Consider the following 21,598-nt stretch of genomic DNA (forward strand, 5'->3'; position numbering starts at 1 on the left):
CTAACAACACAAAGGCTTTGCAAACATGTCCCTTTGTTCAGAGTCAGCTGGGTTAGAGAGTATTTCAAAGGTATTCTATTGAATATGTATTCAGATCCACTTACTGACCAATTTATGAGATAGATGTGTTCATCTGCTCAGTAGACATGGCAGCATTTTCAGAAAATGCTGATTTACTGGGATTTTGCATATTCATCTCTGGGATTCACAGAGAAAATATCAACTGTGCGGTAGTTGTGCTTCAAGCTGATGTTCTACCAAGGTACGGAAAGAGCAATTGTGTGTTGCACACACACATGCAACACCTTGAAGGGCTACAGCAGCAGAAGACTCGGTGTCAGTGCGGTCAGATACACACAGGAAACTGGCTGCAGTTTGCACAGACTCATCAAAATTGGACAACAGAAGATTGGAGAAACCTCGCCTGGTCTGATGAGTCTTGAGTTTCTTAGTTTGGAAGGTATGGGTGATCAAAATGTGGTATAAATAAGATGAAAACATGGCTCCATCCTGCTTTGTGTCAGTGGTTCAGGCTGATTGAAGAGCAATGGTGAGGAGGAAACACCACAGTCTACATGAGTGTTGTTGGTGACCATCCCTTTATGAACCCCAGTGCACCCATCCTCTGACAGCTGCGTCCAGCAGAATAGTGTGTCACAAAACTCAGATCCTTTTAAACTGGGGTTTTGAACATGACAACGAGTTCCCTCCAATAAAGCACTTTTGTGATGAGATTCCCATCATGGATGTGCAGCCGACACATCTGCACCAACTGTGTGATGCTGTCATGACAGTTTAGACCAAAACCTCTGAGGAATATTTCCAATCAAGTCAGAGCTGAGGGAAACAGGCGGTTGATCCCAGTACACACAAAACAAAAACAAAAACAAAAAAGATTGAAAGACAATTCCTTACCAGCATTTTAAGGGTTTAAATGTACATTATTGAGCAGGGCTGTCAGTTCTTTGTTTTTTCTCTGTCAGTGCGATAAATCTGTATAAAAGGAAGATGGCAATACTGGAGACAGCTTATGTTTAAGCATTGGGAATGGTAGTCCAGATACATTTGTCTGTTAGCAGCAACTATGCTACATAAACAGACATTCTCTGCAGTAAAAAAAAAAGAGGAAAAAAACTTGGAAAATCATTTCTTTTGATAAAGTCTTCAGCACGGAAAGGCTGACTACTGATGGACATCAGGTCTCACAGCGAGCTTTTCCTTTATCTTGTGCTGTACTCACCACACACACACTCAAGCCTCCAGAGGATGCAGGGAATCTCTGCTCCACATCACCCCCACCACCACTCCTACCCCCCCATCTCTCTCTCGCAGTGAAATGTCTGGCCTTGATGTTGGATATCACAGTGCGCCGGTTTCTGGCACGGCACCAAACTGCGCGAGGGATCTTAGTTCCGCCTTCTGGTCATTTCTCTCAGTATCAACACCGCTTTGCTTTCCAGGAGGTGGGAATCAGCCAAGAACAATATTATGGAATGCTAAAGCAGGGGCAGCAGGGTGAGCCAATGCAAAGAAAATCATGCAGGAATATCCAAAGAAAAACACAACATTTGACATTAATGTGGAAGCTGTTAAATTAATGCTAATCTCTTTCACTAGAAAAAAAACTGTTTTGTAATATCCTTATATGTCCACTTCTTTCACGTTTGAGTGATTCAGGGAGGACAGGACGGATTAAATCAGAACTGAATTCCACAACAGCAAAGTTTGCTGTCAGCACCTTTTATTAATGACTTTTTCAGTATTACACAGGTATTGCAGTTAACAATCTAAACAGAAATAACTACATCTGCTGTGCTGTGTCACAATGTTGCATCACATCCAAGAGATGTTTTTGTTTATCTGCCCTTTTGTCTTCACGCACTGATTCTTCTGAGACGGTGGTCTTTTTTTTTTTACAAGTGAGCTCCGTCTATGAATAAATCACTAAAAATGAGTACCGAGACAAAAAAAAGGAACACATCTCCCAACAACAAAGCCAGAACAAACAGGCTGTGAAAAACACTAACAAAGCCCCACTGCAGACATAGAGAATAGCAGAGAGGCTGCAGTGGGGCTGGAAATGAACAGGAGGAAGAGTGGTACACACGGTGGTATACCTTCAAAATTTTGAAGAGCCAAAAACCGCAAAACTGGAATCAGAAGCGACATGATACTCATCTGAAAGGCTTAAATATTCCATCCAATTCAATTTGCAGTTCAAGTCACTTTAAGGCAGCTTGTTTTGTAAAGACCTACAATAATGCACAAACTACACAAAGATCAAAGACTATATGGCACATTACAGAGGGAAGCACTGTGTTTCTGGGCAGCGTGATTACCTGGTTTGGAACAGGTTTAGTAAAACATTAGAAGGAAACTACACAAACACGAGAAGCCATACAAAAATGACAAATAACCAAAGATTTAAAAGTAACAGAAATAAAACACAAAACTATGAAACAGACAGTTCAGTTCACTTTAATTAGGTTTTATTTATGTACAAGGAGTGCAGAATTATTAGGCAAGTTGTATTTTTGAGGAATAATTTTATTACTGAACAACAACCATGTTCTCAATGAACCCAAAAAAACTCATTAATATCAAAGCTGAATGTTTTTGGAAGTAGTTTTTAGTTTGTTTTTAGTTTTAGCTATTTTAGGGGGATATCTGTGTGTCCAGGTGACTATTACTGTGCATAATTATTAGGCAACTTAACAAAAAACAAATATATACCCATTTCAATTATTTATTTTTACCAGTGACACCAATATAACATCTCCACATTCACAAATATACATTTCTGACATTCAAAAACAAAACAAAAACAAATCAGCGACCAATATAGCCGCCTTTCTTTGCAAGGACACTCAAAAGCCTGCCATCCATGGATTCTGTCAGTGTTTTGATCTGTTCACCATCAACATTGCGTGCAGCAGCAACCACAGACACTGTTCAGAGAGGTGTACTGTTTTCCCTCCTTGTAAATCTCACATTTGATGATGGACCACAGGTTCTCAATGGGGTTCAGATCAGGTGAACAAGGTGGCCATGTCATTAGTTTTTCTTCTTTTATACCCTTTCTTGCCAGCCACGCTGTGGAGTACTTGGACGCGTGTGATGGAGCATTGTCCTGCATGAAAATCATGTTTTTCTTGAAGGATGCAGACTTCTTCCTGTACCACTGCTTGAAGAAGGTGTCTTCCAGAAACTGGCAGTAGGACTGGGAGTTCAGCTTGACTCCATCCTCAACCCGAAAAGGCCCCACAAGCTCATCTTTGATGATACCAGCCCAAACCAGTACTCCACCTCCACCTTGCTGGCGTCTGAGTGGGACTGGAGCTCTCTGCCCTTTACCAATCCAGCCACGGGCCCATCCATCTGGCCCATCAAGACTCGCTCTCATTTCATCAGTCCATAAAACCTTGGAAAAACCAGTCTTGAGATATTTCTTGGCCCAGTCTTGACGTTTCAGCTTGTGTGTCTTGTTCAGTGGTGGTCGTCTTTCAGCCTTTCTTACCTTGGCCATGTCTCTGAGTATTGCACACCTTGTGCTTTTGGGCACTCCAGTGATGTTGCAGCTCTGAAATATGGCCAAACTGGTGGCAAGTGGCATCTTGGCAGCTGCACGCTTGACTTTTCTCAGTTCATGGGCAGTTATTTTGCGCCTTGGTTTTTCCACACGCTTCTGTTGACTATTTTGAATGAAACGCTTGATTGTTCGATGATCACGCTTCAGAAGCTTTGCAATTTTGAGACTGCTGCATCCCTCTGCAAGATATCTCACTATTTTTGACTTTTCTGAGCCTGTCAAGTCCTTCTTTTGACCCATTTTGCCAAAGGAAAGGACGTTGCCTAATAATTATGCACACCTGATATAGGGTGTTGATGTCATTAGACCACACCCCTTCTCATTACAGAGATGCACATCACCTAATATGCTTAATTGGTAGTAGGCTTTCGAGCCTATACAGCTTGGAGTGAGACAACATACATGAAGAGGATGATGTGGACAAAATACTCATTTGCCTAATAATTCTGCACTCCCTGTAGTGCCAAGACACAATAACAGTCACCACAAGGCGCTTTGTACTGCAAGGAAAATATCCTGCAATAACACGGAGAAACAAACTCCAACAATAAAACAACCCTGTACGGGCAAGGACTTGGCGAAAGTGGGAAGGAAAACTCTCTTTTAACAGGACAAAACCTCCAGCAGAACCAGCGAAGGGCACAAAGGACAAGGAAGAGAGCAAAGTCCACTGGTAAATGTGGCTCTTGTAGATAAAAACTATTTTAAATAAAAACTTTTGTTGGGCTTTTGTGTCATCAGGTCTGAGTATTTCTCTAGACTGTGGAAAAATGAGCTCTTTTGTACACAAAACCCATTTTTCATAAAGTACAACAGCTAAAGTTTAAACAGTGGAGTCTGTGAGTCTGTGCTGTCTCCCGAGGGATGATTCATGCTTTGAGTTGATTGATGCATCCTCAGTGGGCTGGTCCACTGTCATTTTCTCTCTCGCTTAATGCAGTCTCGGGAACACTGCTGCCATTTACCTTTTTCTCCATTAGGATTTCCACATTGATGTTCAAAGTGCTTCTCTAGTCTACGTGTTTGTTTATAGGACACATCCCATCGTAGGATAGTCTGTGTCTTCGATAGCACCCCCACTCCCCCCACCGCGACTCCTTTCAGAAATAAACAGTGATTATTAAATTAGTTGCAGTGTGGAGCCCGGCTCCGCTGTTGAAGTCGTCATTAAGCATTCCTTTGATTCCCATTGAGTCAGAGAGAGAAAAAGATCTCTCTTGCTCTGCGCCGTCTCCCGGCTTTGTAAAATCTCATTTTTGACAGGAAATTGAAAACTTAAATTATGCTACACCTGCAACATCCCCCCCAGGCAACTCGGTGGGATGCCTCTATCCTTTTAATACCGGCATATGAAGGGTAAGAGGGGATTTTTAGAACAGTTTTTCCTTTCTCCCCACATTTTGCAAATTTGTTTCTCTGTTTAGCTCACTGTTTACATCATCCCTCTTCTAGAGCTTTAGAAGAATCTGTGCTTTCAGTGAAAGCCCATATTTTTATTTATTTATTTATTATTATTTTTTATTTTTCCTGCCATGTGACACATCCCCCAGAGCTCTCGGTTGTGTGCCCTATTTTTAGCGGAGCACTCTGGCAATTTAGCTGAACAATGTGCTGGAGTCGCATCTTTGCTTCCACGTGATCTGGTGGGATGTTGACTACGTGCATCGCATATTTGCATTGTATGTGAATCTATAGTATTTCTTTTATAGACCTAAAAGGCTTCCTTGGATATTATTACATAAAGATACACTGCATTCACTATAGAAAAAATGTAGAAATGAGTCATTAATAATTCTGAAATGCTGCACATTTGAAAAAGTCATTTCTTAAAAAGTAGCTGTGATGATTTTAAGAGTTACCCTGCTGCCACGAATAGATGCATAAATGGATCTAGCTGCATAGGAAGCAACAGCGAGTGTCCTATCTGTCTGTGTTACTATATTAACAGTGCAGCTGGGTTAATTAAATGGAAGCCTTGTCATGTCCTATAATTCAATAGAACAAAGCTCAATTAACCACCAAATTAGAAGCAGAGCTTGCATGAAATATGTGAATTCACCTTGGGCCCAATCCAATTTATTGATTGATGCCCTCTGAAAGAGTCGCACTAAAATCCAATAAATTAACAGAGACACAAAGACGAGGTTATATGCGTGGATCTGAAGGACTAATATTGTGATTGCTTGGTTGAGACAAGTATGTTTGCCTTTGCCTCACATGCTCTTCTTTTTTGCTAGAACTTGTATCTTGTGGTCAATGTGCTCAGTTGTCCTGGAGTCCTGTTAGCAAGAGATGAATTCAGGACTGAGATGTCATCATCAGTGCATCACTTACCCCCGAAGTAATACTTGAAGTGCACCTTCCTGCAGTGAAACGTGAATAAAACTCAGTGGGCTCTTTCTAAAGGAGATGCCAGATATGAGGGTATGCAGGGAAAAACCGTTGGCAGATGGTGTACTCAGAGGAGTAGTACATGGGACGAAGGCAGCCTGACGAATGGGACGAGAGCCATTAAAGTGACATTGACAAAAAGGCAGGATGTCAGATTCTCATCCAGAGGGAAGGAAGTGTAATAAAGGTGATAGCCTTGCCCTGCAGTAGGTGAAATGCAGAGTCTGGGAGGAGTAAATGGCAGGTTGGGTCTTTAATCATCCTGCCTATGTGATCTGCTAGTTCAGAACAGGTGGGGAAAAAAGGAGTCAGGAACACCTCCTGTCTAATACTGGACTGTAAACACAACAATAAAACACAGTCCACTCACAGACATAATAACACTTATGATTAAGTCTGGTGATATTTTATTTTTCTTGGTATCAACAAAAAGAAAATGATTTTACTAAGGATTATTGTGCACATTTGAGTTTGGCTGCAGTTGTAACCATAACCATTCATGCTTGAAGCATGCTTTGCTGCAGTCGACTCCTAAAGGACGGGTACGGTTGCTCGTACAAGTTGAGAAGCTGAAACAACACCAAAGCGTGCCACCAAGTGCCAGGACAAAGCTTAGCATCAGCTGCTCATTGCAGTGCTCCTTTGTTTAAGTCTGTCATTCACATTTTTTAATATGGGCAGTTTTCTTTATTTTTTTAATCCTGGTTACATTTTCTACCAGGACTACACACTGGTGCAAAAACTCAGCAAATGCATTGCCTCCAATGGTAAAATAAAATAAAAAAAGGCTGACAACTAATTACGGTTTGGCCGATCTCCCTCTCAAAGTAGCCTCCTCGAGCTGTAGCGCTTTCAGAGTGGCTGTTTTCACACACATGTGAGAACATTCAAGTGGAGTGGACAATCACCAGGATATCACAATCACAAGTGCCTTGTGGCCTTTTGTGCTGAAAACCTCTGCGTGGTGTCTGCTTGTAGCTGGAAATCTGGATCTCATTAGCAGTCGCAAGGAGTTTTTTCCATTTCCATCCAGAATTTTACAATCTGTGGTGTGGACACACAAGTGCTTATAACAGCACTTTCACTGGTCATACAGGACGTGGTCCAGAGGTGCACAGTGAGGTGACCTTGAAGGGGACATTTTCAAAAATAAATCAGAATAATGGACCATGTTTTGGAACTTTATCTTATTTAAAAAATGAGCCTTTATAAAATAACTAGCAATGGTGATATATTTACAAAAAAACAAATTATACTTTTAATAAATCTTCTTCTTTTTGTTGCTTCATTTTTATTTTCGACGAATTGGTGCTGCAGCTGCAGTGATCTGACGCTGTACCGGTCTATCGTGGTGAAGAGAGAGAAGATAGTGTAAAAGCGAAGCAATCATGATGACTCACAATTTACCAGTCGATCTACGCCCCTACCCTCACCTATGGTCACGAGCTGTGGGTAGTGACCAAAAGAACAAGATCGCGGATACAAGCAGCAAAAATGAGCTTCCCCCGAAGGGTGGCTGGCCTCTCCCTTAGAGATAGGGTGAGAGGTTCAGCCATCTAAGAGGGGCTCAGAGTAGAGCCGCTACTCCTCCACATCGAAAGGAGCCAGTTGAGGTGGTTTTGGGCATCTGACAAAGATGCTTCCTGGGCGTCTCCTGGGTGAGGTGTTCCCAGCACATCCTGTCAGGAAGAGGCCCTGGGGCAGGCTGGAGAGATTATATCTCGCAGCTGGCCTGGGAATGCCTCGGTGTTCCCCTGGACAAACTGGAGGAGGTGGCTTCTCTACTTAGGCTGCTGCCCCAGTGATCTGGCCCCGGATAAGCAGAAGAAGATGGATGGATTTTTATTTTCCCAGTCTTTTGTTTGACTTGCATATTCACAGACATAGTTGTTTGAAGTGAGTGGGTAGTCTCCGTGGACTTTCACTTCTTTCTCTGAAAATATCTACATGAGTCTATAATGCTGCCTTTACCTGCGGGATACTGGGGTAAAAATTCTCTGTGGCTTCATAGATGACTCCATCTACAAATATATAAATTAATCTATTAAACATACAGCACGCTTTCTCTGATCACGTTTTAGCTTCTTTCTATTGAACTGCGACCATGCAGAGAACGCCGCCGCTTCCAATGAATGACACTAACGTCAACATTACAGGTGCGGCTGCTTATATTTAGCTTTGTCAAACAACTGTTTGCTTTCTGAGCACATTTTCCACACAATAAGCAGAGTGACAGATTGAAGGCTTTGGTTTGATATGTTTACAAGTGTCACATCACCTTAGCAGCAGACAGAAGTGCGTGTGTGTGCACGTTTGTGTTTGTGTGGGATTGTCATATGCTGCCATGTCAGATCCTGGGACATCTGTCATAAAAGATATAGCGCCGTTCCACTTCGTTCCATTTTAAACCAAAAAATCGTAAAGTGCAATTGTACCTTTAAGCGCAGACACAAAAATATAGAGAACTGTCACAACTTCCTCTTTGTAAAACTTCAGCTGTCTATATTCATATCCTGCCTGCCCGACTGGCACATCTGCCACGGAGGCTGCAGCTTCCGTCGGAGAATCAGGACAGTCAGTCAGCTGTTCCCCTGTAGACATGTACACATTTAGCTGTCTTTGACTTTTTCTGTCAGTGTTACACACAGAGCTGTGTGAGAAACAAGGACGTGCGATCCTTGGCCGATAGCCAGTGTCAATCCTGATGACTCACAACTCACACTGATCTCACAGCTCCTCAGTGGTACTTGGCCAGGTACAGTATGAGCCCAGTTATATATACAACGAGAGAGAGAGCTCATCTGCCTTGATTCAATAATGAGATATTTAGGTGATATTTCCAAAAAAAAAAAAAAATCCCATACTGAAATTAAGAAAATGATCAAAGCAATCAAGTAGGAAATATTCTGGGAATATAATAAAACATTTGGTAGCACATTTGGATGTAATTCCTCTGTAATTAAATGGAATTTTAACGTGTTTGACACCAATGACATGATATTTAGCGACACATTTTACTAGGGAAGATGAATGCACTCTATAATACGGCCTGTGCTCTCAGGAGTATACAGCGCATGTGCGGAGTAAGTAAATATCGTTTGTTTTCTCACTAAATTACCAAGAATTTACACAGTACCTAAAATTGTTTATTTAAAACTACTTACAGTATCATCTCTATCGCCTTTCCTGTAAAACACACAGAAGCTAGGCACTACTTACAATTATTTCTGCTCTGTTTAATTATTTCTTCTTTCTTGTAAAACACATTAAGTTGTGCAATATGTACAAATTACAACTTATTCTGTATAAGTAATTTGAAGTACTGTGTGCCTCCATTCCTGTAAAATACCTGAAGTTATGCAATACTTAAAATGACTTAATCATTACTTAGTTACAGATTAAATTTACTTATATTACAATTATTCCTTTGTTTTTCTGTAAAAAACAAAAAAAAACTTATCCCAGTGTTCACAGCTTTAAGAATTTGTAGGTAAATATAATTGCATCATAATTTCAAAGAAAATGCATTAGAATTTCATTTAAATACAGTGGAATTTAGTTGCAGGCTGTATTTTAAATTCTTACTAAAATATATTTCTTTCTTTCTCTGTATCCACAATCTATCCACTGTGTGAGTGGATAGATTGTGAGGTCCTCTGAGGGTCCTAACCCATTTACCAGCTCTGCTGCATTACCGACTGACACATCTGCTCCTCATCATCTAATCGCTCACCTGCTGTTTTTCAGGACCGGCTCATCCACCCACTCACCAGCAGAACATTACAGCAGTAATAGTGGTAGCACTTTCAGAGGGTTTCCTGCTCTGGCTCTCCCTTGTGTTCTGAATCTCTCGTGTCTGTCGGTCAGACCTGTCTCTCCAAGTCAACTCACCTGAAAACAAGGCTCTGTTTACCCTGGAATCTGCTCCTCAGTTAACTCTAAACGCCTGGGCCCTGTGCTTCGTACGTCGCTTACTACATCCAAGATCAAATGAAACATCCAAGACCAAATCATCGCGCTAACTCTGAGCTCGCTATTCCGGTTCCCCGAACACACCTGTTGTTGACGATTAGTATAGCTGGATGAAGTAATGTGAGATCACTGGGTGGCCCAACAAGGGCTACGCATCGATAGTAGAAACATTGATCGGCAACCCTTTGATTGGTCGGCGAAAATGTCGAAGGAGCGCGCTCGGTATTTTTCGGCAGCAGAGCAAGAACTCTTGAGTGAGGGATTTCAGGAGTTTCAGAGTTTAATTAAAACGCAAGGGAACACTGCAAAGGCTGCAAAAGCAAGGAGAGAGGGCTGGCAGAAAGTTGCTGACAAATCAAACTCGTAAGTAATTTAATAATAACAATAATAATGGAGTGGATTGATATAGCGCTTTTCAAGGCACCCAAAGCGCTTTACAATGCCACTATTCATTCACTCTCACATTCACACACTGGTGGAGGCAGCTACGGTTGTAGCCACAGCTGCCCTGGGGCAGACTGACAGAAGCCAGGCTGCCATATTGCGCCATCGGCCCCTCTGGCCAACACCAGTAGGCGGTAGGGTAGATTTATCATATCACACCATATTATCCAATATTATATTACATTATATTATATTATAATATGTTATATTATATCCCCTTTCACATTAGAGCCACAACAGGACCCACTAGAACATGGGAACAAGTAAAAGTGAAATATAAGAATATTCTACAGAATGGTAATATTTATCACTTATATTGCTTGTCGTCTCTTGGAAAGAGACCCTGAAATAATCTGTTTGTTTGTTTATAACAGCAACCAAGAAAAGGGCAGAGCAAAAAAAGACAGGTGGTGGTCCTGCACCCCCTCGTCAACAAGTTGGTTAAGTGAATAATACCCTCACGGGAAAATCGATATCTCTCTATGAGCACACTGTCGCGCTGAGCTAAAGGATCCTGTCTGTCCCGCAATATACGCTGGATTCTGAGGACTCTCCTTATCAATCTTGCACCTTCCGCAATGGGTTGCTCGCGTATACGGACAGGACATGGCTGCGACAGACTTCCCAAATCCACCTTCGCTTTTATAGCCGTGGTCTCTCATCTTGATTACACGAAGTAATTTACAATTACTACTCTGAAATATGAATTACATCTGTAATAATCACATACATGTAATAGAATGTTAATAGTACATTTCCCTTTTTTAGGGAATGACCTGTATGTATCTGTGTGAAATCAATAAAAGGATCAAGTGCTGCATTATCTTTAGTTACATTGATGTTATTTATTTATGGTGAAACAGTGGTGGAATATCGCTGTTGCTTTCGTATGAATGACGCGGGCATACCTGCGTGGCCGCGATCTAATCCTGTTTACATAAAGTAAGCCTGCTCCCCAGCAGGTTTACGCTTACGGCTCTGTTGCTATGACAGCAAGTCCCGGATGGGCTTCGGGGAACCGAACGATCCAGGATCACGCGAAATCGTCAACAATCTAATCCAGCTAACTCACTTAGCGCGGTACGAAGCACAGGCCCCTGCTCACTATTTTCACTTCAGGCCACTTGATTTCAAATTCTCTGACTCTGTCCCTTCGAGCTGGTCTTTGCTGTCTGCATCCTGTCTTTTTAAGTCCATGGTTTTCTGTGCTTTTCTGTGCTTACTGTTGGCGACAGCTCAAATTACAAACACCATGACTTTTTTAGGGCATTTTTGTGGCATTGTTATGTCATTAGTGCGCAAGAAAATTTGATATTTTCAGATATCTGATATCGGATCAATCCCTTTATGCATTTCATTTTCAAGTCTCTCTTTACACCAGAAAGGTGTGAGATTTTGTGTGCAGAAATACAAATTCATTTATAGTCTGAACTGTCAGCAGCTGGCAGGTTCAAATGATGTGAGAACTCTCAAAGACTTGACACTTCTTGTGGTGCAACTAGAGTGTGAAGGCTGCTCTGGAAAGCTTTCAGTGTTAGATTCCATGATGGAATTACATCATCAGCTTGACCACCTTGAACAAAAATGCATCTCTGTCTGAAGCTCTAATTGAGATACAATCAGTCAGAACGATGAACAACAACGGTTTGTTTTTTTTCGCACAAAACATTTTCATCAGTGTACACGGTGAAAAGTCTGACTTCCTGGAAAAGAATAAGGTGAATAATCAAATTGGGTTGCAAAGATAAAAGATGAAAGGCAATGTACTATTCTGCGGCATCCTGCATAATATATGTGATGCCCTTCTACAGGGCGGAAATTGTCTTTCTAAAAATATTAATGGAATAAAGGGAAATTTGTTTGAATGGGCAGCTGAAAATGATTGCATGTCCCTAATAACCACAATGCTTTTTTTAAATTATAGATTAAATAAAATTGTATATTATATTTATAACTGAACTGTTGTATAACAAACTATTTTAGAACTAACTTTTATAAGTGAGGTTTGAGAAAAATAGAACATAGTGTCTTGGGTTTGGTACATTTTATAATTCAAGGTTTATTCTCATGTATACACTGCAAAAAACGATTTTCAAGAAAGTAAAAAAACCCTTGTTTATGTGAGTGGGTAAGTAGCATTTGATCAATACCACTCTGTGTTAATCATGAGTGATGTATCTTATCATCTTTTAATTTTTACCGTTTGTACCTGTTAGGAGCATGTTGCTAAAAAGCTAATGAAGAGACTCTCCAATGTCAAAAGTCCAAGGAAGGGCAAAAAACCTCCTGCGAAGAAGCCAAGAAAGGATGGGAATGAAAGCATTGCAAAAAGTGACAGCAGTGGGGAGTCCAGTGCATCAACTATTATTCTAGATAAATCACCAGTTAGATCGATGGGCACCCCAGTGCACCACCAGGATGGCAGTGATGAAGAATGTAAGTATAATATAATACACCCTCTTATTACAGCCTGAGTGTAAATGTGGTTTGGACGATACTTTTTGTTTTTTTGTTAAAAATTCTGCTAACAATGGAACACAACTACTTCACTGTTTATCTTGGAATCTTTGTGTTCCATTTAATAGTGACAACTTCACAGGATTAATGAACAATTTTAAGATAGGTGGTTAGTTAATTTGTTGATCTAATTTACAGAAATATTTTGGTATTTTTGTATTATTGTTTTGCACCAATAACAGATATATAAAGCCTTACTGTGGCAATAAATGATTTACACACCTCTGCTCTGTGTGTTTAGCTGGTTCAGCTGACTTCTTTGACAGCCAAAAAACCCAGGCAAGACACTACAAGACACTTCAAGAAATATACAAGACCAAAAAACCGAACAAAGCTGCTGTTACCCAACTGCTGAACCTGGAGTTTGAGTCTAGAAGACAATTCATTAACTCTGATGCTATAAAGGAGCAGGACAGAGCAGTGAAGATACTAGAGGCATATCCTTGTTTCAGAGAACTGGACCATGTAAGCAGCACTTATTTCTTTTAGCCATCCTGTTATTCCTTTGGGGACATTTTGATATGATTTTCAAATTTCTTAAATACTGGCCCTCATGTTTAAATTGTTATCACTTATTGTCAAGACCAGATACAGAGCTAGACAGATCTATCTCAGTTGGGTTTCTGTCTGTATTTTTCAGGTCCTTGATGAGCTGCGGAGAATTATTCAACCATCCAACTTGAAATACATTTCTGAGATGAAGGATAGATGGGAAATCTTCTACTCGAAGGTGCAGTTTTATGGTGTCATGAAGAAAGTTATGAAGCCGCCAAAAACTTTGGATGGAGGTAATGCTACAGTATCTTGATTTGTCTACATTTATGCTTTGCAGATTACATTATTTGCAATGCTTAATGGTGTTGCCCTGTCTTATTTTTCTTTTTTCAAACCAGTGGAACATGCAGCAGCTGTGTTCAGAGCCCTTCCCGTGCTTTTCCCTTCCAGCACAGTACCACCTAAGAAGCTGGGCATCTGTAGTGAGGCTTTTTTCCATGTCCTAAAGGTAAGGCTGCAATATTCTATGTGTATATATTGTTGAATTTTGCAGTTACTCATGTTTTCATTTTATATATTTTACTGTGGAGTCAGTCAAATATTCTTAAAGTTCAGATCCCCATAACATGTTGATGTTAATAAAACCTACAAAAAAAAGTTGATCTATTTTAAACTGTAATGCAACTCAAAAATTGTATTTCTTACGGTCTTGTTCTAATCCTCTTTTTTTCTGTCATGTAGACTTCAGAAGACCCTGAAGGTTACCTGCGTCAGCGACCCCTGGCTTGTCCAGTTCTGCTTGTCTCTGAAGGCAACTGCATGATAGCTGTTGGAACCACACCAGTGAGCACTTTTGACCGGAAGGATCTTAATGAGGGACTGCTCTATCTGATGGCATATTACTATGCCCTCCACCTCACATATCCAAAGTGCATTTCCACGCTGCTGTCTGTCTTGCAAACTGAAATACTCAAAGACTCCATCCATGACCGAGATTCAACCCCCTCTTACAGGAAGGCGCTTGGTGAGTGGAAGTCATTCATTGAGTGAGTCTCTCAGATGACAGACTCCATCTGCCTTGTTTATCAGACTCAGTGTTGGTCAGTGAGGTTGTTTTTTTTCTCTCTAGAAAAGTTGTTCAAATGTAAAACACATGTTTGTTTGTGTGGTCGTTAAACTTGTTCTTCTAAAATGTTATGTAATATAGGATTTGAAATAGTGATTGTTTTAAGCTTCAGCAAAATTTATTTTTGATACCAGCCATGAGTGTGTTATACTGTTATTATTCATGTTAAGAGTATCTGGAATATGCACTTCTTATATTGGCCATGTTACACAGTACCCTGCTGAAATGTATAATTTTAGACATGATTCTCCTGGAACAGACCTCAGTGAGTTACTGACCCATTGCTGTGTCAATAAAAGCGCAAAATCTAAGAGTGCTTTTGCTGTCTTAATTTAAGATGAATTCCCTTATTTTTAGTAGCTTTTTGAAGAGATGGTGTCTTATTCTCAGGAATTTTTGCTGATTATTGTTCTCAGAGTCGAAACATAATTCTTATAGTTAGCTCAATCAAGAAAGAAACAATTCAGTTTTAAGAAAATTTGTCCTATAGTAAGGTGTTTTTTTTATGTGAAAAATCTAAATTAAGGTGTCGAATCTTAAAGTAAGCAAATAATTCTTGAAAACAGCTTGTTCAAGAAAGCATAATACTCAGTTTAGGTACAGATTTTCTAAATATCAAAGTATCTTTTACTTATAATAAGTCATATTTTCTTCAAATAAGCATCCATTTTAGACAATTTTGTCTAGTTAAAAGGCATATGGCAGTTAGATTAATTTGCTAGTTTTAAGAATTCTAGTCAAGCAACTTTTGCTTACCCCATTGGCAGATTTTTTTGCTCAAAACAAGAAAATTTTGTCAGATTTAAGAATATTTGGCTTGTTTCAAGTATAGCTGTTTTTGCAGTGTAATACAGTGTTTTTGTATTGTTCTAAATACCTTTTTTTTTTACTCGTACATGTACTGTATGTACAGTTTATCATTGGGAGATTGGTCATCAAGAAAGGGAGATGGTCAGCAACAATATCCCCCACACCATCACACCACCACCAACAGCGTGAACTGTCTACAAGGCAGGCTGGATCCACGCTTTTATGTTGTTTACACCAAATTCTGCCTACTATCCAACTTTCAACTATTATCAAATCTTGGTGAGCCTTTTATGAACTGTAGCCTTACGAGTGGCACCAGGTGCGGTCTTCTGCTGTTGTAACCCATCTGTTTCAAATGACTGAAAAAGCCAGCAAGTGATTATTTAAGTATTGCTTTCCTGTTAACTCAAAGCAGTCTGGTCATTGTTCTCTGACATCAAGATCTTCACACAGAGAACTGCAGCACAGTGGATATTTATTTTCCAGATTTTCCGTAAGCCCTTGAGATAGTTCCCAGAAAGTTGGTTCCGTTCATCTGGACATAGTGTTCTCAGTGGGACAAACGTTTTGTCACTGATCCATGTGACTTCTTCAGTCTCAGCTGACTGCAGGTTTCACCAACCTTATAAACAGTACCTTTGCATCATGGCTGAAACTTACCCACCTAATGAACAATGGGCTGTGAGGTCAGTTCCTTGATCATTAATATGCAAATTGACCATTGATCAACAACCTCTGATCAATGGTCATGAGTACCATTCACTGAGAGTTGGGGAATGGCTGTAATCACAGTATTGTAAGATGGTGAAAGATGTACCCTTAGGCCCCCTCCTCGATTCAGAGATGGTCTTTCCATTTTCACGTAAATGGCCTCCTTGACTCCACGCTCAAACCAGCGTTCCTCCCTGCCCAGGATGTGTACATCCTCATCATTGAAAGAGTGTTCGCTGGCCTCTAGGTGTAAACAGAATGAGGAGTCCTGAGAAAAAAATATGCAGATCAGCCATGCTATGTTCAAAATAAACTTAAATCTCCTCTCTGAGATGAGAGGATGCTAGTTGTGGACCTTAGAAGGTAGTCTTGATGTTGTACACATGCTTAAATGTACTGAATTGCAGTTTTGTGATCGACTAATTAGATACTGGTGTAATTGTGCAGCTTAACAAGTGTAGCTAATGAAGTAGCTGGTAAGTATATTTGAAAAAGACATTTAAAAATGATCAGTTCTTTATATGTGTTTGAGATAAAGAGTGTATTTTAACAGAACACACAGACTGTATGTAAAGGAAGGACATAGCTACTGTGACATCCCACACTGGTTTGCAAACTCCTTTTTATTGATTCTTCATTTGAGCTCTGTGAATGTTGCCATGTTGTTTTTGTTGTTTTTAAATTTAGTGTCAGAAGTGACCAAATTAGTATGAGAAAATTATATTGTCAGCTATTGTTATCTAATGTGGCTAGCAGATTTCAAAGATTTAGATATCTTTTACTTAGTGCTAACTAAACACGTGGTCATTCATCTTACCTGTAAAATATTAAAAACACAACGGTGGATGAGTTCCAGTTCAGTGACTTAAATCAGCAAAAGTGAAGCCTAGCAGACAGCTAAAGGCTACAACAACCTGTGTCTGCACCCGTCTGTGGCTTAAACATGGGGACTTCAAGCTTTTATAGAACATAAATGGGTGCATTCGAAGGAAATCATTACCCAATAAAGTTGGTAATAAAGTTAGTAAGGAAAAATAAGTCTGGATACCACAACCTGTTTGGTGCCTCTAAACATATTTATTTCTCTAAAGTTGGGCATGTGAGAGTCTGTGGGGATTTACTCATTTTCACAGTAAGCCTATTGCAGCAATTACAGTTTCTATAATTGTGTGTTGCCTTTTTTTTTTTTACCAGTCCCAGAGCTGTTTTCAAACTGTTTCATTCGCAGGGAAGTTAAAAAATAAATAAAACTCAGGTGCAATATTGTGCTACAGAATTAACTGTGAGATTAAAACAGTCTCCTTGCTGTGAATTCCCACTCTTTCATTGTGTGATTCATTCAAAGGCACAAAGCCGAACAAATTATTTTCGCAAGCTGAGTTAGCTGGTGTTGTGTAGATTTATCTTTCACAGATACAGTTTCATGACACAATATTATTTGGAAGAACAGAGAAAGGATGTTTACCTTACATAGACTTGACCTCATACTGGCATGCTAAATGTAATGCAAAATCAGAAAGGAAATAGCTAAAGGGCTAAATCGAGGACACAGCAGAGTAACTGGATGATTTAAACCAGCTGGGCCATCGGCCTGGCAATTTCCCTGTGTCAACTCATTCAGAAACCTGAAAATATTAAAACTGTGTTAATGGACTCATGGCTACTGGAGGGCAGAAAATGTTATTACCCAAAATCATCCTTGTTAAAGTTAGCTAAAATTAGCCACCGAGCTACAGATGCTAGCAGCCTACAGCGTATCAGATGGATAAGGCATGTTCTCTGGTTTAAAAGGTTTTCTTTTGATTTGTGAATGCATTCTTCTTCACTGTTGCTGTTCTAAATGTAGTTCAGATGATGTTTCAAACTCTTGGCTATTTATTCAGTGTTTTTGCTTCAGTAATAACAATAATAATGGCGGCTACACTGGTTATTGTTAACCTATCAAAAGGCAAGAGAGACTACATTTACAAGGTGTCTCTTGTGACTTTCTGTGCTGCAGAAACAAATGAATAAATGAACTTCCAGATCCATTTTCCAGCATTTCCTGCTGTTTTTAGAATAATTCATCGTCTGCTGCAACACATGCTGCATTTTCCATACTACAGTGTTACACGGATCGCTTCACAAACAACTTCAGTGATGTTTGCGTTTTCTTTATAATAAAAAAGCCAGACCTGGCTGCTGTAATTCTGTGCATGAATCATGTTACTCATTAACACCCAGCGGTGCTATCTATGGACAAGTCTGCATATTTATGCACAGTAACTGCTGCTCCAATTCTCCCCACAGACGCGGTGTGTTTACTCACAGAGGATGTTTGACATGCAGCACGACCCTTCAGGATAGAGCTGTGCTTCATGTTTTTATCCCTCCACAAACAAATGTGTTTGAGAAGGGATGAAAACATGTTGTATTAGGGGTCCGATCCCATTACCAGATACAACAGCAAGATAAAAAAAAAAAAAGTGGCTTCCAGATACCAGAGGAAGAAACACAGAATCACTGAATTATCACCCAGTCACAGCTTTAATGCTCTTTATCAGAGAGGCTGACCCTGTGGATGATAGAGGAGGAGGAGAGGGCTCTATCTTGACATACGAGGGGAGGAGAGAGTTTCCCAGAGGAGCACCTTGTTATCCTGGATTCATGCTGTTCATCTCTTACCCTGGAGCACATGTCTGAGGATGGAAGTGGTGGGGGAATCGGTGGGAAACGGAAAGCTTACAAAGGAAAAACATACACTAAGATTTGTGTGATTACTAAAAGCCCTAAAAAAAACTACAATTATACACAAACAAGGAAAATATCATGTCCCCTCTAATACAGGTGGAATAAATATGAAAACAAATTAAGCTTTGGCAATTCATATGATACAAATACACATGAAAAACATTTAAAAATACTTTTAAAAAACTGTGAAATATGGCTGACAGTTAAATAGCCGAGTGCTTAGTAACTGTAGCTGTTTTCCATCTGCTGTTGTCCAGAACTGAGATATTTGTCTTACATTAAATAATTAAAATTAATCACACCTTATTAAAGCAACCAACCAAAAATAGAAACATTTTTTAATAATAACGGTACATCTTATACACATTTGATCCATTTTCTTTCACTCAGCACTTTTACTTTTTATGATTTATATTTCTCATAGATGTACTAAAATAGCCACCAGTGCTGTACTTTTCTCTTTATTTTCCATGCAGAACTTTATTTTTAATCTGTAGTATTTAGGATGGCAGCAGCACGGTGGTGCAGTAGTAGCACTGTAACCACAAACAGCAGATGGGTTTTGAGTTTGAATCCACCAGGCAGCTGGTGTCCTCCCTGTGTCTGTGTGGGTCCTCTCTAGCTTCCCCCCACAGTCCAAAGACAGGCGTGTTAGGTTAAGTGTTATTCCAAATTGGCTGTAGGCATGTGACAGACTAGCGACCTGTCCAGGGTGTACTAGTGATGTGTCGGTCGCGAACAAAACAGCTCTTAGAGCCGGGTCTTTGACGTGAACGATGCGAGCCAGCTCCTCTTCACGAGCCGTGGGTTTGTTTGTTTTTTCTTTCTCTCACCCTCTCTCTCGCACTTTTTTTCTGCTTCACTCCGCATGCGAGCCTTGTGCTTTATGCTGGGATGAGCGGAAAGGGGCGGTAGTTACACTCAGTAGCACAGGAACAGAGCAGGAGGGAGAGACAGAGAAAGAGAGCCAGGGACAACAACGTCACATTAGAAAGGTCTAGTAATCATTCACAACTATTTTCAGTTGCCGATGATAAAGGATTCAGAAAGTTTATTCATGCAGGTCCATATGACAGAGAACATGCATCTTCTTTTTGTTTTCATATTTTAATTTATATTTAATTGTGTTGTGGTTTGCAGTGTTTTGTGTTGTTTCACTTTAAATTTGTTTAAAAGGAAAAAGCTGAAAATTTAAATAGTTAAAAGTTGAAATGGGTTTGAATGAAATTGGTTTTTGTATTATATGATTTATTTATTACATTTTATGTGGAGTGAATAAATAAATGTCTATTTATGGTGGCCCCTAGAGACAAAGGACGTACAAACTTCAAAACACGTACAAACCCTGAAGCACGTAAAAACTCCTAAACATGTAAAAACTCCTAAACATGTAAAAACTCCAAAACAGGTACAAAAGACAACAGAAGTGCTCCAGAATGCTGGGGGCAGTGTTGAGCTTTTGTTACCTAGTGGCTACACAAGCCAGCAAGTACCAACGACCGGATTTGGTGTGTGGTAGTAACAGGTAAATGAACTTTTTTTTTAATTATTTGAATATATATATGAGTGCCTGTGTATAAATACACAAACAACAAGATAAGATAAGATAAAACTTTATTAATCCCTCGGGTGGGTTCCTCTGGGAAATTCGGTTTCCAAAAGCACAGCACCGACAGAAGTTACAGAGTTACAGAATATTATATATATACACACACACACACACACACACACACACACATATAAATACAGAGACATATATAAATAAAATATACAAAGGGGATAAATAGAATCAATAGGAATAAAAATAAAAATACAAGTGAATTGCACATTTCAAGTATTGAGGTCTATTGCACCATTGACTATTAACTATTAAGTATTGCACAAAAGGTATTGCACAGTGAAGTGAGGAGGCACTACAGCTTAGTTGTTCCCCCCTCCTTTGTCCACCTGTTTCCCCTCCCTCTCCCCTCCAGAGAGGAGTTAAACAGTTTGATGGCGTGTGGGACAAAGGAGTTTTTACGTCTGTTAGTTCTTGTCTTGGAAAGAAGCAACCTGTCACTGAAAAGACTCTTCTGGTTGTTAATGGCCGTGTGCAGAGGATGCCCAGCATTGTTCATAATGTCCAGCAGTTTTTTAGTGTGCTTTTCTCTGCCACTGTCACCAGAGTGTCCAGCTTCATGCCGACCACAGAGCTAGCCTTCCTGATCAGTTTCTCCAGCCTGGATGAGTCCTTCTTTGCTGTGCTGCTCCCCCAGCACACCACAGCATAGAAAAGTACTCCAGCAACCACCGACTGGTAAAACATCCTCAGGAGCTTCCTGCAGATGTTAAAAGACCTCAGCCTCCTGAGGAAGTACAGTCGGCTTTGGGCTTTTTTATACAGGTGCTCTGTGTTGCATGACCAGTCCAGTTTATTGTCCACCCACAGCCCGAGGTACTTGTACTTGTTGACCACCTCCACCTCCTCCCCCTCTATCTGAACCGGCAGTGGACCTTCTCTGGACCTCCCGAAGTCCACAACCAGTTCCTTAGTCTTTGAGGTGTTGAGTTGCAGGTGGTTTGTGTGTGACTCCATGCGACAAAGTTCCTCACCAGTGTGATGGCTGCACTTGCAGCCACACAGTGGTAATGTCACCATGTTAGTGTAGAGGCTTATAAGTAATATTGCATTCACATTTCTTTCTTTAAATATAGGAATTTATTTACAGAACAATAAATAACTGGTTTTGGTTTAGAATTCATTCACATATCCACATAACGCTGCATTCTAAAATAAGTGCGCACATTTTAGTTTACACTGTTATGTATGATTA

General features: G+C 40.1%; 1 protein-coding gene and 1 long non-coding RNA gene across 2 annotated transcripts; both read left to right on the forward strand.

Moving 5' to 3' along the window:
• Positions 1–10,254: 10,254 nt before the first annotated feature.
• Positions 10,255–11,437, forward strand: LOC146573726 (uncharacterized). The gene is made up of 3 exons (XR_014892556.1): positions 10,255–10,315; positions 10,626–10,693; positions 10,771–11,437. It is a non-coding gene; the product is annotated as an uncharacterized LOC146573726 (long non-coding RNA).
• A 1,243-nt stretch (positions 11,438–12,680) lies between these two features.
• LOC146573727 (uncharacterized) lies at positions 12,681–15,026 on the forward strand. The gene is made up of 5 exons (XM_085275507.1): positions 12,681–12,832; positions 13,155–13,378; positions 13,554–13,701; positions 13,807–13,916; positions 14,150–15,026. Exons 1-5 carry the CDS (start codon positions 12,790–12,792, stop codon positions 14,456–14,458), a joined length of 834 nt encoding a protein of 277 aa, XP_085131633.1. The 5' UTR covers positions 12,681–12,789; the 3' UTR covers positions 14,459–15,026.
• Positions 15,027–21,598: the final 6,572 nt, after the last annotated feature.

The sequence above is a fragment of the Mchenga conophoros genome, linkage group LG5 (genome assembly GCF_057382185.1).
Source record: "Mchenga conophoros isolate Kocher_MC1m ecotype Shallow Benthic linkage group LG5, M_conophoros_male_GT1.1, whole genome shotgun sequence".
NCBI lineage: Eukaryota > Metazoa > Chordata > Actinopteri > Cichliformes > Cichlidae > Mchenga > Mchenga conophoros.